Consider the following 16,670-nt stretch of genomic DNA (forward strand, 5'->3'; position numbering starts at 1 on the left):
AGCTACAGAATGGCAGCTTGCACAGAGGTTCGGGGCTGGTGAGGGTGAGTCAGTGCTGAGGTAGTAGGGTGTGGGACTTGGAGGAGTGAATTGAGAAGGGCCTGGTATTCGAGATATGGTTGGGGGGGGGAAACATTTGGCTGGCAGAGTCTTTACAGGGTTTCTCTCCAACACTTCAATTATCCTTGTGGAGGCTGATCTTGGACATTGTCCTTCACAATGTGTAGAAGGGAGCGGCCAGCGAGTGCAAGTTCAGGCATGTCCCTCAGATTGCTGAGTATAACCCAGCACACTAACATGAACTTTCAATAAAAAGTGAATGTAAAACACAACATTGTTTCAACGAAGCCAAAAAAGAAAATGTTGGAAAATCTCAGCAGGTCTGGCAGCATTAAAGCTTTAGCAAAGGGTCATCTGGACTCGAAACGTCAGCTCTTTCCTCTCGTCACACATGCTGCCAGACCTGCTGAGATTTTCCAGCATTTTCTTTTCTGATTTCAGATTCCAGCATTTTTATCCATTGTTCCAATGAATGGTCCCGACTCCCCTGTAACCATCAATACCTGCCAATTTGCATTTAACTCTTACTAAACCAGTCTCAAATAACAATGACACACATAAGAATAAATAACCTGAAAATTTAGAGATGAGATTTTATTTTGGAACACATCCATGCTACCTTTGTGTTTGGAAGTCGATGTTAATGGGAATGTCATTGGGCTGGGAAGTTGTGGGTGTGATGAGGGGGTGTGTGTGAGTGTGATCGGAGTCGGGGGGGGGTGTGTATAACCTGCCTGTTCTTCATCCCTTGGAGGATTCACTGGGGAAATGCTTCCCCATCACACAGCTGCAGGTACACCACCAGCATGTTACATTTTAATTCAAATCACGTGGGAAATGGCAGTGCAATCAAACAGTTTTAATTGTGACATTTTTATAAACACATGAAAAACTATCACAGAAAAACGTTCAAAAAGACAACTTTAGAAACTGCCTTATCACATCATTCAGAAAAACAGCAAAATGTTTCAGACATAATGGGAGGATTTAATCCAGGCATTAGAATTGTTCCATGTCAGTGGATGCTCAGTGTCTGCCTCCTTTATAGTTTAATTTGGTTTATTTATTATTGTCACAAGTAGGTTTACATTAACACTGTATTGAAGTTACTGTGAAAATCCCCTGGTCACCACAGTCTGGCACCTGTTCGGGTACACTGAAGGAGAATGTAGCATGGTCAATGCACCTAACCAGCATGTCTTTCAGACTGTGAAAGGAAACCCACGCAGACACGGGGAGAATGTGCAGACTCCACACAGACAGTTATCCAAACTGGGAATTGGACCCAGGGCCTTGGCACTGTGTGGTAGCAGTGCTAACCACTGTGCCATCGGGTAGTATTATGTGCCAGTCAAGCACTTACATCTCCAGCGGTAGACCTTCCCGAGGTCCCGGGGTGCGGTGAAGCAGGGTAGCTGTTGGCAACACATCTACTCGAAGCTGAGAATAACAAGGAATCCAGGCCACAGGAGTGAGCATGAATGGCAGTTGGGGGCAAAGGCAGAGGGTGGCATCAAAGGGCCTCCCCTTCCCAATGCTGGTTCCTTAATCAGCCACCAAGTACCTGACAATACAGAACCTCTACCGCCAAGCTAGAGACAAGGAGGCAGTGCCATCCCCATTGGGCACCTTCCCATCTAATTAAATGCCATCCCTACCTCCAAACTCATCCTGTTGGCACTACATCTCGCCCAATGAATTCCTTCAAAGTTCCAGTAATTGTTAAGTAAGCAAATACAGCACCCAATTAAAAGATAATAATTCTTGGGATGTGAATATTGCTGGCAAGATTGACACTGAATGCCCAAGCTAGTTGTTCTTGAAAAGGTAGAGGTGAGCTGCCTTCTTGAATTGCAGCAGACCCTGAGGTGTAGGTATACCCACAGTGCTGTTAGGAAGGGTGTTCCAGATTTTAGACAGTGAAAAATTGGCCATGTATTTCCAAGTCAGGATGGTGAGTGACTTAGAGGGGAACCTCCAGGTGGTGGTATCCTCATCTGCTTGTCTTGCTTGGTGGTAGAGGTGGTGGGTTTGGAAGGTGCTGTTGAAGGAGCCTTGGTGAATTGTTGCAGTGTATCTTGTATATAGTACACACTACTGATACTGCGCATTGGTTGGAATGAATATTTAAGATGGAGAATGGGGTGCTAGTCAAGCTGGCTGCCTTCTTCCCAATCAAGCTTCTGAAAAGTTGGAGCTGCACTCATCCAGGCAAGTGAAGAATATTCTATCACACTCCAGATTTGTACCTGGTAGATGATGAACAGGCTCTGGGAGTCAGGAGGTGATTTGATTTATTATTGACACATGTATTGGTATACAGTGAAAAGTATTGTTCCTTGCATGTTACACAAAGCACACTGTTCATAGAGAAGGAAAGGAGTGAGTGCAGAGTGTAGTGTTACAGTCATAGCTAGGGTGTTGAGAAAAATCACCTTAATACGAGCTTAGTCCTTTCAAAAGTCTGGAAGCTGTTTTTGAGCTGGTTGTTATGTGTCCTCAGATTTTTGTATTTTTTCCCGATTGAAGAAGGTGGAAGAGAGAATGTCTGGGGTTCTTAATTATGCTGGCTGCTTTTTTGAGGCAGTGGGAAGTGTAGGCAGAGTCAGTGGGTGGGAGGCTGGTTTGAGTGATGGACTGGGCTTTGTTCACGACCCTTCATAGTTTCTTGCTGTCTTGGGCAGAGCAGGAGCCCATACCAAGCTGTGATACAAGCTGTGATGCTTTCTATGGGGCATCTGTAAAAGTTGGTGAGAGTCGTAGCGGACATGCCAAATTTCCTCAGTCTTCTGAGAAAGTAGAAAAGTTGGTGGGCTTTCTTAACTATAGCTCGAGCATGGGGGGGTCCAAGATCCATGGTGATCTGGACACCTAAAAACTTGAAGTTCTTAACCATTTCCATTTAATCCCCAATGATGTAAACAGGGACATGCCCTCCACTGCGCTTCCTGAAGTCGGTGACTATCTCCTTCCTTCTGTTGACACCGAGGGAGGGATTATTGTCATTGCACCCATTCACCAGATTCTCTATCTCTTTCCTGTACTCTGTCTCATTATTGTTTAAGATCCGACCCACTACGGTGGTATCGTCAGCAAACTTGAAAATTAAGTTGGAGGGGAATTTGGCCACACAGTCATAAGTGTATAAGGAGTGTAGCAGGGGACTGAGAACACAGCCTTGTGGGGTACCAGTGTTGAGGATGATCGTGGGGGAGGTGTTGTTGCCTATCCTCACTGATTGCAGTCTGCAGGTTAGGAAGCCTAGGGGATCCAGTCACAGAGGGAGGATCCAAGCCCCAGGCCACGGAGTTTGGAGATGAGGTTCGTGGGAATAATGGTGTTGAAGGCTGAGCCGTACTCAAAAGATAGCAGGCTGACTTTGGTGTCTTTGTTATCTCAATGTTCCAGGGTTGCGTGTAGAGCCAGGGAGATGCTGCCTGCTGTGGTGAGTTACTCATTACAGAGTTCCCAGCATCTGATCCAAGGTCCCACAAGCAGGAGTGGGAGAAATAATCAGTTAATGTGCTCTGGTGGTATTGGTTGAGGGGAGACGTTGGCCCGGGCTCTGGGAGAATGACTTGTTCTTCTACAAATTAAACTAAGAAACATCAGGCAGGGCCTTATTAAACAGTTCAACCAGAGAACAGCATTTCTCAAAATGCAATACACCATTAGACAGGGCACACTTACCCACTGAGCTGTGTGTGCCAGAGACGCACAAATTAAACCAGATGTGAATTACACTTAAACATTCATTCCATTTTCTATTTGTTTTTTGTAATAACTATTCCACACATGTTCATCTATATATCGGATGACAATGGCCTCTCCAAAACTACAGATTCATCTTCAAATAGTCACTTTTTTCTTCATTTACTTTGTGATAGTGAAAATATTGAAGGTGAGGAATAGCGGCCTTGCCTAGGCGGGGGCCGGGGACAGGGAGGGATCGGGGGAAGGTGAGGGTGGGGGTGGGAGCTGGGGGCGGGGGGGGTGGAGGTGGGGGCCAGGGGCGGGGGCCGAGCAACTGGGCGCTGTAGGCCAGGGGGTGGGAGGGTGTGGGCCAGGCGGCTGGGGGCTGTAGGCCAGGGGGTGGGAGGGTGTGGGCCAGGCGGCTGGGGGCTGGGGATGGGGATCAGGGGATGGGGGCCTGGGGCCGGGGGTTGGGGATCGGGGGCTGGGGGCCGGGGGATGGGGATCAGGGGATGGGGGCCTGGGGCCGGGGGATGGGGATCGGGGGATGGGGGCCTGGGGCCGGGGGATGGGGATCGGGGGATGGGGGCCTGGGGCCGGGGGATGGAAATTATTCTCCTGGATTACGTCCAGCGGAGTTGACAAGCCTACCTTTCCCTCGGCTGGGGACGCTGATCCTTTCATTCCCAAAAGCGATAATGCCTCGTCCTTGGGATCATTTTTCTTCAGGAATGGTTTCGCTGTCCTCCTGCAGTAACGGTAGAGAACAATTAGATGTGGGACCAGCAGGAGGGTGTGGAGGGATGCTTTAAACATCCAGTACAAAGCTGGTCAGCTGATGGGTTCAAGGGTCAGGGCAGTTTAAAGCTGCAAACAGGTAAGTAATTGGTATTCAGTAAACACAAAGCATGTCTTGCAGCTTTTCATAAAGTTAGCAATCAAACATCGCACAATGCTCGACACCAAAACCAAAATATTTCACTTCAAAGGGCGGCACAGTGGTTAGCACTGCTGCCTCACAGCACCAAGGACCAGGGTTCAATTCCCGGGCTTGGGACACATGATAAATTGCCCTTTGGTGTCCCAAGATGTGTAGGTTAGAGGGATTAGTGGGGCATATCGAGATAGGGCTTGGGTGGGATACTCTGTTGGAATGTCAGTGCAGACTCAATGGGCCGAAAGGCCTCCTTCTGCGCTGTAGGAATTCTATGATTCTAGACACAGGGTGAGATTTTACAGCCTTAGGAAAACATAGAAACACTACAACACAAAACAGACCCTTCGGCTGACAAGTTGCGCCGAACATGTCCCTACCTACTAGACTTACCTATAACCCTCTATCTTACTAAGTCCCATGTACTCATCCAAAAATCTCTTAAAAGACCCTATCGAATCCATCTCCACCACCGTTGCCGGCAGCCAATTCCACACACCCACCACCCTCAGTGAAAAACTTACCCCTGACATCTCCTCTGTACCTACTTCCTGTGTCCTCTTGTGGCAGTCATTTCAGCCCTGGGAAAAAGCCTCTGAGCATCCTCTCAATCAATACCTCTCATCATCTTATACACCTCTATCAGGTCACCCCTCATCCTTTGTCTCTCCAAGGAGAAGAGGCCAAGCTCCCTCAACCTATCCTCATAAGGCATGCCTCCCAATCCAGGCAACATCCTTGTAAATCTCCTCTGCACCCTCTCAATAGCTTCCACATCCTTCCTGTAATGAGGCGACCAGAACTGCGCACAGTACTCCAAGTGGGGTCTGACCAGGGTCTTATAAAGTTGCAGCATTATCTCCCGACCCTTAAACTCAATCCCTCGATTGATGAAGGCCAGTACACCATATGCCTTCTTAACCACATCCTCTACCTGTGAAGCCGATTTGAGAATCCTATGAACCCGGACCCCAAGATCCTTCTGATTTTCCACACTGCCAAGAGTCTTACCCTTAATATTATATTCCTTCATCCCATTTGAACTGCCAAAATGTACCACTACACATTTATCCGGGTTGAAATGCCACTTCTCCGCCCAGTCTTGCATCCTATCTATGTCTCACTGCAACTTCTGACATCCCTCCACACTATCCACAACACCTCCGACCTTCATGTCATCAGCAAACTTACCAACCCATCCCTCCACTTCCTCATCCAGGTCATTTATAAAAATCATTTATAAAAAAGCCTTGCTTGGGCAAGACTGGAAATTCCTGCCTCAGGTCAACGGAGATTTCCGTTGTTGGGCCCTCGCTCATGCTGATTCCATGGCTGGCAGGGTGTCAGAGTTCCAACCTCTGTGTCTGATATAAAACAGGCAGTCAAGCCTCCAGAGTGGGGCTATGGGAAACACAAACTCTGCTGCACCAACCACCATTTAATAGAGGTTTCAAAAGAAACAAGAAGGGTTTTTGTCAGAAATATTGTTGTCTTTTACAAACCAGGAGTTTGGAGGCAGCTTCAGGGTTCCTTTAGCAGGGTGATCTTTCAATCTAAATGCAGTCAGCACAACGTGCTGGAAAATCAGTTTTACAGGAAGCCCATCAGCAGATCGTGAATGAATTTGATGTAGGTTCAATGCGCCATTCATAAAAAATCCTTGCAATCTAACCCCCTCCCAGTCACTGCCCCTCCCCAATCTCACTCCCTCCCCTTCCCCAATCACACCCCCTCCCTTCCCCTAATCACACCCCCTCCCCTTCCCTAATCACACCCCCTCCCCTTCCCTAATCACACCCCCTCCCCTCCCCAATCCCGCCCCCCTCCCAATCAAACCTCCTCCCTTCCCCCACTCACAGCCCCTCCCAATCAAACCCCCTCCCTTCCCCCACTCACAGCCCCTCCCAATCAAACCCCCTCCCTTCCCCCACTCACACCCCCTCCCAATCACACCCCCTCCCCTCCCCCAATCACACCCCCTCCCCTCCCCAATCTCACCCCCTCCCAATCACATCCCCTCCCCCACTCATACCCCTCCCCTCCCCCAGTCATACTCATCTGGACGAGTGGAGAGTATTCTGACAGTGTGGACCTTCTCTTCTCACCTGATGGGCTGGTACACAGGAGGTGGTGGTTTTGGCTGGCTCTGATACATTTTGATTATTTCTCGGATGTTTTTACTCGGTTCTGGTCGTGTGGTGCCCTGGCTGGACTTCACTATCTCTGGTTTTGGTTCTGTAGTCTCGTCTTCTGAACTCTGATCTTTCTCTTTCTCCTCCTTTTCCTGCTGTGGCTCTTTGATAGGGGGTGCTGGGGGAGGGGTCTCTACGGGAATAAGTAAAGGACAGTGTTTATATCGAAGATAACAATCCTCACTAATTTCTCCAGGAGCAAACAGCAGCGTTCATGCGATTCTATCACAATGTTCAGTATTTTTGATGGGTGACTGAACGCACCAGAGGGAGGGGGCTGAAAAGCCAGTGGTTTATTGTAACAGTTTGAATATCAGCAATCTAAAAGCAAAATACTGCGACAGTGGAATCGGAAACAAAAACAGAATATGCTGGAAAATCTCAGCAGGTCTGACAGGATCCGTGGAGAGTGATCCAGACTATCCACAGATAAGAACATAAGAAATAGGAGCAGGAGTCGGCCATCTAGCCCCTCGGGCCTGCCCCGCCATTCAATAAGATCATGGCTGATCTGAAGTGGCTCAGTTCCACATTCCCGCCCTCTCCCCATAACCCTTAATTCCCTTGTCTATCAAAAACCTATTAAAGATCCTGGAGTACTGCTGACTCTGATCAGGGGGGAGGGACTGGGCCCAAGACCTCCATGGTGGCGGGGGGTGGTGGGGGGGATGGTTTTACTCGGGTGATGATTTCTGAGCAGGGTTTTGCCAGAGTCCTACGGCCCCATCCCCCTGTATGGTGGTGTGAAGCACGACTGGATTTCTTTGGCAGAGTGTCCTAAGATCCAGAGGGAAATGCACCGGTTTTCTCACTGGGAACAACACGCTGGCACTTTTTGGTAGGTTTTTATCGCCCAGCTCTATTCTCTCCCCATGGATGCCGTCAGCCCGGCTGGGATTCCCTGGCATTTTTGGGATGAATATCAGCAAGTTTGTTCAGCAGCACTTCAGTCCAAACTGAGCAGCTACTGAGTGAGTGACCAGCTATTGGAGAAAACAGCTAGAGAGTCCCTTGACTGTTCAGTGAGAGAGGGAAAACGCACAGACCCTGGCCTTTCTATCCCTGAGCAAACAGCAGGCAGCCTCTAACCTTGGAGCACAAACAGTCCACACAATCTCCAGAGCTGCCTAATGATTCAAATCTAAGAATAGCTGATTGATTATTGAACGAAAAACTGGAAGGCAAATTTCAAAAAGTTCAACTTAGGTTCAGAGTAGACTGAATGAATTCTTTATTAACTTGAAGTATGTGGGACAAATAGGAAGAACACACTGGATTTTTAAGATGTTGTGGATGAATAATATCAGATGCCGATGGTAATAAGTGTGGAAATTATTTTAGTCTTTTCTCGGGGTTGGGAGAAATATGCACTGGGAGTGCGCACTGAGGCCACCCACGCCTTACCAGCATATTGTCCATCTGCAGACGTCAATTGGGCATCGATTAGACAGGCTGTCTCCCTAGCAACATGGTGATTGGAAGAGGCCAGGATTGTGGAATGCTTCTCCCGGATTCACATTCAAACAAGTACATCAACATGCTTGAAATTCCTTTCCGGTACCAGTTTCAGATTGTCCCAAGAAAGATCCAGGTTTTGGGAGACTTGGTGCTGGTTCGGGATAGCCCAGTTTCAGGAATTAGGCCTCACAAAAGTGTTAAGCTCTGTGTTTGCACACGGAAAGGGTCTAACAACTGTTCAAACTTGAGCCACAGACACTGAGTGTGGAATATTTACCAATAAGGCTGGCAATGCAACTCTGTTGGTGGAATGTGTGTGCCAATTGTGAGCAATAGGTAAAGATGTTGTTAACACATATATTTGTAGAGCATAGAGAAATAGCTTGAAGTTAAATAGATTGGATATAGTTAGGCATATTGATAACCCACTTTATGGAAACAACTGTGAGTTTAGTCACAAACATAGGACATAAGGTTCGATGCTGCTAACACAGCAATAATTAGGGATAATAAAAAGACTGCCTGTAATGTAGAGATAACATCAGAGATGTGATGTGCAGTGAAGCATACACCACATCCTGCAGGAATGTAAGATGCCCACGTTATAAAAAGCAAATGGTCTGCAAGATGTGTTGTTTCTACAACTAAGCATAAAAGGGGAAAAGGTCACTGAGATGGTTGGGACAGCAGTGATTAAGTTGGCAAAGGATTGATTACCGCCAATCTGAACTGGACATGTAACAGTATTGGATAAGATGGATGAGTTTGCTAATGCACTCTTGTGATAACAGGAGACATTGTTAGATGGGATAGGAACTTAGGGCACCTCGAGCCAATAGGAGAATGTCAACACATAGATGGGACAGGGACCACCAATTAGGAGAGAACATCACATTGCAAAGCCATCACAATGCTTGTAAAAAAGGTATAAAATGTGCTGTAAATCTATGTGAGGTGTGCCTATTTCGCTAGACACCCGGTCTTGCAAGAACGTCAAATAAAATCTTGCTCCTTCAGAACTTGACTTGACTAAATTGTTTAACTGTGAGCTGTGTTTCTCACAATTGGGGGCTCGTCCGGGATCCTAACATCCCTGGTAGGGAGGTTGCCGGTGGCAACTGGGAAGACGCGTCCCGTTCCAAATTGAACGGTCCCAGGTGCTCATCGGTGGGCTTCTCTGCCACTGACTGTTAAGAATCCTAGGAAAGTTGTTCTGAACGAGTAAGTGGGATACGATAGGCACCGTCGTGTGGTCGGGCAACGCTGTGCACGGACCAAGGTAAGAAAAGTGACTTTTAAGTATTGCCTTGGCGACCGGGTCGTGGTCGGTAAACCATGGAAAAATGGGGGTAGTTGGAAGAAGTCCCCCGGGAAAGGTGTCAGGATTGGGGCCCCAGGTAACATCCCTCCAGAAAGTCCGTTGGGAAGGATGTTGGAAGGTTGGAGCACTAGTAGCTGTACTAGGGATAAAAACAAGACGACAATGAGAGGATATTGTTGTCTTGTTTGGGTGAAAGAAGCAATCCGGAGTCCGTCTGTCTTCTGGCCAAAGTACGGATCGGAGGAGGATTGGGTTTGTCATATTCTTAATGAATATGTGAGATAGAAGCAGCCGGTGTCCCAGAAAGGAATTGACTATGCAAGTTGCTGGATAATGTTAATTTAGGGGCTGCGGGGGAGGTTATGTGATGAGGGAGCAGAAAGAGTAGAGAGAAGTATGTCAGTGGAACTGGGAACCCTGACATAGGCTTTTACTGAGGTGCGGGGTGAATGCTAATAGCAGTTATGTATTTGGAATTGTGCATGACTATATGACTGTTTGAGAGAGAAGGGGATTTGTCACGGCATGGGGCACCCAAATCAAACAGGTCAAATTTATTAGAGGCCAGTGAGCTCCCACCAGTAAAGGGTTAAAAAAAAGAGACAAGCAGGCTGACTCTGTATGGTACAGAGAGAGAGAGAGAGAGAGGGTGTAACTGTGTAATTGAGACCCTCAGGTGATGTAATAGATATAGCCAATCAAAGTGAATTGCTTTAAGTTTACTAAATTATACAGGGATCGGACAGAGATTTGAATTCTGCCAAGTGGGAAAGGTGGCATTACATTGCATCTTAAAGTTGTGAGGAGAGTTAACCATTTAGGCAAACAGTAGATTTGATTTTGTACTTGCCTGTGTTGGTTACAAAGGCAGAGCTGTAGAAATAATTAAACATGTAGATTGCACATTAGAATGCTTTCAGTATTTCTTCGTGCATCTGTGTTCCAAGTGATGTTTTGTTTTATTGTACCAGAATTGTAAGAATGTGCAAGGGTCTTGATTTAGTGAGGATATTTAAAGGTGATAAAAATAAATCTTATTTTGGATTTTCTGAATCAGGCTTTTGTTAAATAAACTGCTGTACTTTGACTCACAATTGGATTCAGAGGTATCTTTACCTACAAGAATTGGTGCTGAAACCTGGGATCTGTTTACGGGTCCGGTTGAATGGCCACAACCGGAGCTCCGGAACAGATTACCGAATTTAAGGGAGTGAATCAAAGTACAGTAGGTGCTCATCTGTGATGAAAGAGTGTGAGTGTGTGAGAGGTCTGAGCTGAGCACGTGCAGATAAGGAGGTGTCTGTCTTTACACCCAGCCTTAGACCAGTTGTTAAGAGGGGTAGCCCCCTACGCGAAGTTCAGGAGTTTGAAGTGAGTGTAACGGCTAGAAAAGGATACCTGGGATGTGATGTTCAGATGAGAGTAAGAAAGAATCTGTCTGAGAGATTGCCGGAGTAGAAGGGAAAGCCGGCTTAATAGTGTGAGCTTAAGGGTGTAAGCCCACGAGTGTAAGCGGTGGTACGGAGGGGACTGATCACCCCTGATAGGTATCACCGGACTGTGATAAGAGCGACCTAGGGGTGGGATCCATTTCACCCACTAGATCAACAATGGAAATGATTGGGAAAAAAAAGGACGGAACTAAGATAATTGGAATTCTCTTAGTTTGAATTAATTAAACAGGTTTAAACTGGATTAATTGAACACATCTCAGTCTTGGGTAAAAAAATTGGGCTGACGACAAGGAGAGAATTGAAACGTCAGAATCACAGATTAGAGAGTTAGAAAAGAGAAACCAAACAAAGAAAATAGCAGTATTGTTAATACATCAGTTAGCTGGACTAATTGAACAAGTAGTCACTTCCACTAAGAAGTGGAGTGGGGATAAAAAAAAATTCAGAAAATAGAAGGGTGGAGTGAGAAGCCACTTGATGAATTGTTACGATGAAGCACAGAAGGTATTTGTGAAGAGAGATAATGAGACAGGGAAACAAAAGGCAAAGATAATGGTAGCGACCGTAGATGAGATTGTGAGAAAGAGGGTAAATCCCCTAACTGAGGAAAGGACACGAGGGTATCAGTATGTTGAACGGAAGGTGCGCGGAAGTAGAAAAGGTGGGGCACTAAAAGGTGGGGTAACACAAAAAAAAACCCAAAAGGGGTGTTATCACTGTGGAATGGTTGGACATTTTAAAAGACAGTGCCCTGAATTACAAAGAGAAGAGAGGGTAGTCCCTCTCATGAGTATGGATGAAGATTAGGGAGGTCAGGGGTTCCTACCCCCGGGAATCCACCGGGAACCCTTGATAAATCTGCAGGTGGGTCCCCAACAAGAAGATGCGGTGTTTCTGGTGGATACGGGGGCCACTAGATCCTCTCTGAATTTTATACCGAGAGGAATAAAGTTAATCGATAAAAAATTAACGGTATCAGGAGTGAAAGGGGAAGGTTTTACAGTCCCCATGTTTGAACCAATTATGCTTAAATATCAGACTGAGAGGATGGAGGGTCAACTCTTATACATACCAGCAGTTGGCAGTAATTTATTAGGCAGAGACTTAATAATTAAATTGAGTTTGGCAATTGGAGTAGAAAAGAACCAATTAACAGTAACCATGGCAGTATTAACAGACGAACAGGAACAGCAAATAGACCCGATAGTCTGGGCAAGGGAGGGAAACCGAGGGGGATTAAACGTTCCTCCTCTGCAAATAATTTTAACAAAGAAGGACAGACGGTGTGTGTTAAGCAATACCCTATACCTTTGCAAGGGAAAAAGGATTACAGCCAGTAATTGAAGGATTGGTTAGAGATGGACTGTTAGAACCCTGCATGTCCCCTTATAATACCCCTATATTGCCTGTAAAGAAGCCTGATGGAACGTACCGCCTGGTACAAGACCTAAGGGCCCTGAATCAGATAGTGCAGACACGACACCCCGTTGTCCCTAATCCTTATACTTTATTAAGCAAGATTCCTCCTGATCATGGATGGTTCAGTGTAGTAGACCTAAAAGATGCATTTTGGATATGCCCACTGGTGGAAGAAAGTCGAGACTTATTTGCTTTTGAGTGGGAAAATCCTATCACAGGACGGAAACAACAGTTCAGGTGGACAGTGCTCCCACAGGGGTTCACAGAGTCCCCAAATCTTTTCGGTCAAGTCTTAAAGCAGGTGTTAGAAAGATTTAAAAAGCCTGATGAAATCACGTTACTACAATATGTAGATGACCTACTAGTAACAGGAGGAGGAAAGGAAAAGGTAATAGAAACAACAAATAGCTTATTGAATTTTCTGGGACAACAGGGATTCAGGGTGTCAAAGAAAAAGCTGCAGTACATAGAGAAGGAAGTTAAATACCTTGGACACCTAATCAGTGAGGGAAGGAGAAGAATAGATCCAGAAAGAATACAAGGAATCCTAGATCTAAATATACTACGGACTAAAAAGGAACTTAGGAGGTTCTTGGGATTAGTAGGATACTGTAGATTGTGGATCGAAGGGTACGCACAGAAAACTAAACAACTATATTTGAAACTGTTAGAAGAAGAACCTAATGTTTTAGAGTGGACAGAGGATCTAAGCTGATAATAGAAACGAAACTCCCTTGGACTAAGTGCTTACCAATAGCACTTTTGCATATTTGTACACCTCCTCGAAAGGATTTGGGTTTATCCCCCTATGAAATGCTATTTGGACTGTCTTATATGGGAGCAGTCGGGGAGTTACCGGTTCCTGAAATGAATGATCAATTTGTAAAGAAATATATACTGGGCCTGTCCTCCTCGATATCTTCCCTTAGGAAACAAGGATTATTGTCGCAGACTCCAGCCCTCGACTTCACGGTACATACAATTCGACCGGGAGATTGGGTCCTGGTAAAGTCATGGAAAGAAACTAAGCTGCAACTGGAATGGGAGGAACCATATCAAGCACTCCTAACAACTGAGACAGCAATCAGGACTGCTGAAAAGGGGTGGACACATCATACTAGAATCAAAAGGACTGGTAAAACCTCCAGATAATTCCGACACGTGGAAGGTCGAACCAACTGAAGAACCTTTAAAGCTGAAATTTAAAAGACTCTAAATAATCAATTTCTAGTAGCGGCGTGAGCGCGGGAAAGAAACTGTTTTGAATAAGTTCTCTCCTAAAAGGTAACGAGAAAGGGATAGAATGGAAGGGGTAACCTGGATAATGCTTTCCTTCCTCTTGTCTCAGAAAGTACTTACAAGTATGGGATATAATTCAGATAAATTAGAAAAGGAAAGGAAAAATACTATAAGCTCAATTACGATTCTGGATCTCCCTACAACACAGGTGGTAGAAACTGACCTATGTTCTTTGGTAGTGTGTGGAGATCTGGTGAGCCAGCGAAAATATTCGGTAGAATCCTTACAATTTTATGCTGATGGAAAATATCCTTGGGGTGGACACCCTTCCATAATATCCCTTCATCAGAAAAATATGCAGTCCAGATCAGAATGCTTAGATAAGAAATGCAATCCTATATATATAAAACAATAAAAGGGACCAAATGGACCGAAAAAAAATAAACGGTCCAGTTCTAGATCCTAAGAACCTCTCCCGGTACTCCATAGCTGGTGGACCCTTCCTTACGGTTAACTGGACCAGAGACTACCAATTGCACCAGGCAGTATTTGGAATTAGGGTGAAGGAGGGAGGAAAAGATAGTAAATTGAAATGTTGTTTCCGAATCTATGTAGATAAAAATTTGAAAACACCCGACCAGAATGATAAGGTTCCCCAAAACGACCCAAGGGCAGTAAAAGTAGTAGAAATACACAACCTAAAACAAACCCTTGAAATAGAGACTGGGTATGAGGAAACCAATGCCTGGGTAGAATGGGTTAAATACACTGTAAAAAGCTTAAATAAAAGCAATTGCTATGCCTGTGCGTCTGGGAGGCCAGTGGCCCAAATAGTACCCTTCCCTCTGGGATGGAAACGCGACAGAAGAGGTGTGGAGTGCATGTTAGCCCTGTATCAAGAAAAGGAAGCATGGGGCAATCCGAACTGCACATCCCTATCCCTGATGTTCCCTCCCGTGGAAGCAAAGAACTTAAAAACTCCCCCTCAGTTTCTCACTGCTGTTGTGAATCACACTTCATGTGTGAACCGACAAGGGGCAGAGTTAACTCATAATATGGGGGAGTTAGAATCATGCTCAGAGATCAGGAGCATTACAGAGAACGGAATGGGAGGGAACTATTCATCATTGAAAATCCCCAGAGCAGATATATGGTGGTATTGTGGAGGAAGGGTACTGAGGCCAACTCTACCCCCCCAGTGGAAAGGTACATGTGCAATTGTCCAATTGGCTATACCATTTACCCTGGCATTTGAAGAATCGAAAAAGATAAGGAAAAATAAGAGATCAGTGATAGGAATTTCTTTTGATGAAAAGATATATCTAGATCCCATAGGAGTGCCTCGGGGAGTCCCAGATGAATTTAAAGCTCGAAATCAAATTACAGCTGGGTTTGAATCCTTGTTTTGGTGGGTGACAATAAATAAGAACGTAGATTGGATAAATTATATATACTATAACCAACAGAGATTCATTAACTAAACCAGGGATGCTGTCAAGGAGTTGGCGGAACAACTAGACGCCACTAGTAGAATGGCGTGGGACAATAGGATGGCCTTAGATATGACGTTAGCAGAAAAAGGAGGTGTATGTGTAATGTTGGGGGGAAAGTGTTGTACCTTTATCCCAAATAATACGGCTCCTGATGGCTCTATAACCCGAGCCTTACGAGGACTAACAACCTTAGCAGAGGAAATAGCAGAAAACTCTGGGGTAAACAACGTATTCACTGACTGGTTAGAATCCTGGTTTGGAAAATGGAAAGGAATGGTGGTGTCAGTACTAACTTCCTTAATAATAATGGCAAGGATATTGATAACCGTGGGATGTTGCATAATCCCCTGTGTAAGGGGACTGGTCCAAAGGCTTATTGAAACAACACTAACAAAGAAAATGTCTACGGTAGATCATGGAGAGAGAATGAATTTATTGAAAATTGGAAATGAACTGGATGATGAAGTAAATAAAATAGCAGAACAAATGCTCCAGGAATTTGAAATGTGAGGATGGATGGATGTGTCAACAACAAATTAAAAAGAAAAGGGGGGAATTGTGAGCAATAGGTAAAGATGTTGTTAACACATATATTTGTAGAGCATAGAGAAATAGCTTGAAGTTAAATAGATTGGATATAGTTAGGCATATTGATAACCCACTTTATGGAAACAACTGTGAGTTTAGTCACAAACATAGGACATAGGGTTCGATGCTGCTAACACAGCAATAATTAGGGATAATAAAAAGACTGCCTGTAATGTAGAGATAACATCAGAGATGTGATGTGCAGTGAAGCATACACCACATCCTGCAGGAATGTAAGATGCCCACGTTATAAAAAGCAAATGGTCTGCAAGATGTGTTGTTTCTACAACTAAGCATAAAAGGGGAAAAGGTCACTGAGATGGTTGGGACAGCAGTGATTAAGTTGGCAAAGGATTGATTACCGCCAATCTGAACTGGACATGTAACAGTATTGGATAAGATGGATGAGTTTGCTAATGCACTCTTGTGATAACAGGAGACATTGTTAGGTGGGGAGTAGAGGTGATGGGAACTTAGGGCACCTCGAGCCAATAGGAGAATGTCAACACATAGATGGGACAGGGACCACCAATTAGGAGAGAACATCACATTGCAAAGCCATTACAATGCTTGTAAAAAAGGTATAAAATGTGCTGTAAATCTATGTGAGGTGTGCCTATTTCGCTAGACACCCGGTCTTGCAAGAACGTCAAATAAAATCTTGCTCCTTCAGAACTTGACTTGACTAAATTGTTTAACTGTGAGCTGTGTTTCTCACACAATGCCATGTTAGGTGCCCGTTTGATGTAAACTGATTTCTGCCATGCTGATTTCTAATGATATGTTCCTGAAAATGATGTTGCTATTTATGATTGCAGC

The 16,670-nt window shown here is 45.1% G+C and overlaps 1 protein-coding gene across 1 annotated transcript in view; it reads right to left on the reverse strand.

Annotated features, from left to right (window-relative positions):
• The window catches only part of myo15b (myosin XVB), a 322,763-nt gene that overhangs the window by 70,000 nt on the left and 236,093 nt on the right, over nucleotides 1–16,670 (reverse strand). Inside the window, exons 46-48 of the mRNA XM_080209162.1 lie at nucleotides 6,793–7,012; nucleotides 4,405–4,501; nucleotides 1,424–1,475 (exon numbers count right to left, since the gene is read on the reverse strand). Of these exons, the coding sequence (XP_080065288.1) occupies nucleotides 1,424–1,475; nucleotides 4,405–4,501; nucleotides 6,793–7,012 (369 nt within the window). The remainder of the gene's footprint in view (nucleotides 1–1,423; nucleotides 1,476–4,404; nucleotides 4,502–6,792; nucleotides 7,013–16,670) is intronic.

This window comes from Carcharhinus amblyrhynchos, chromosome 21, assembly GCF_965287045.1.
Source record: "Carcharhinus amblyrhynchos chromosome 21, sCarAmb.v2.hapA, whole genome shotgun sequence".
Classification (NCBI taxonomy): Eukaryota; Metazoa; Chordata; class Chondrichthyes; order Carcharhiniformes; family Carcharhinidae; genus Carcharhinus; species Carcharhinus amblyrhynchos.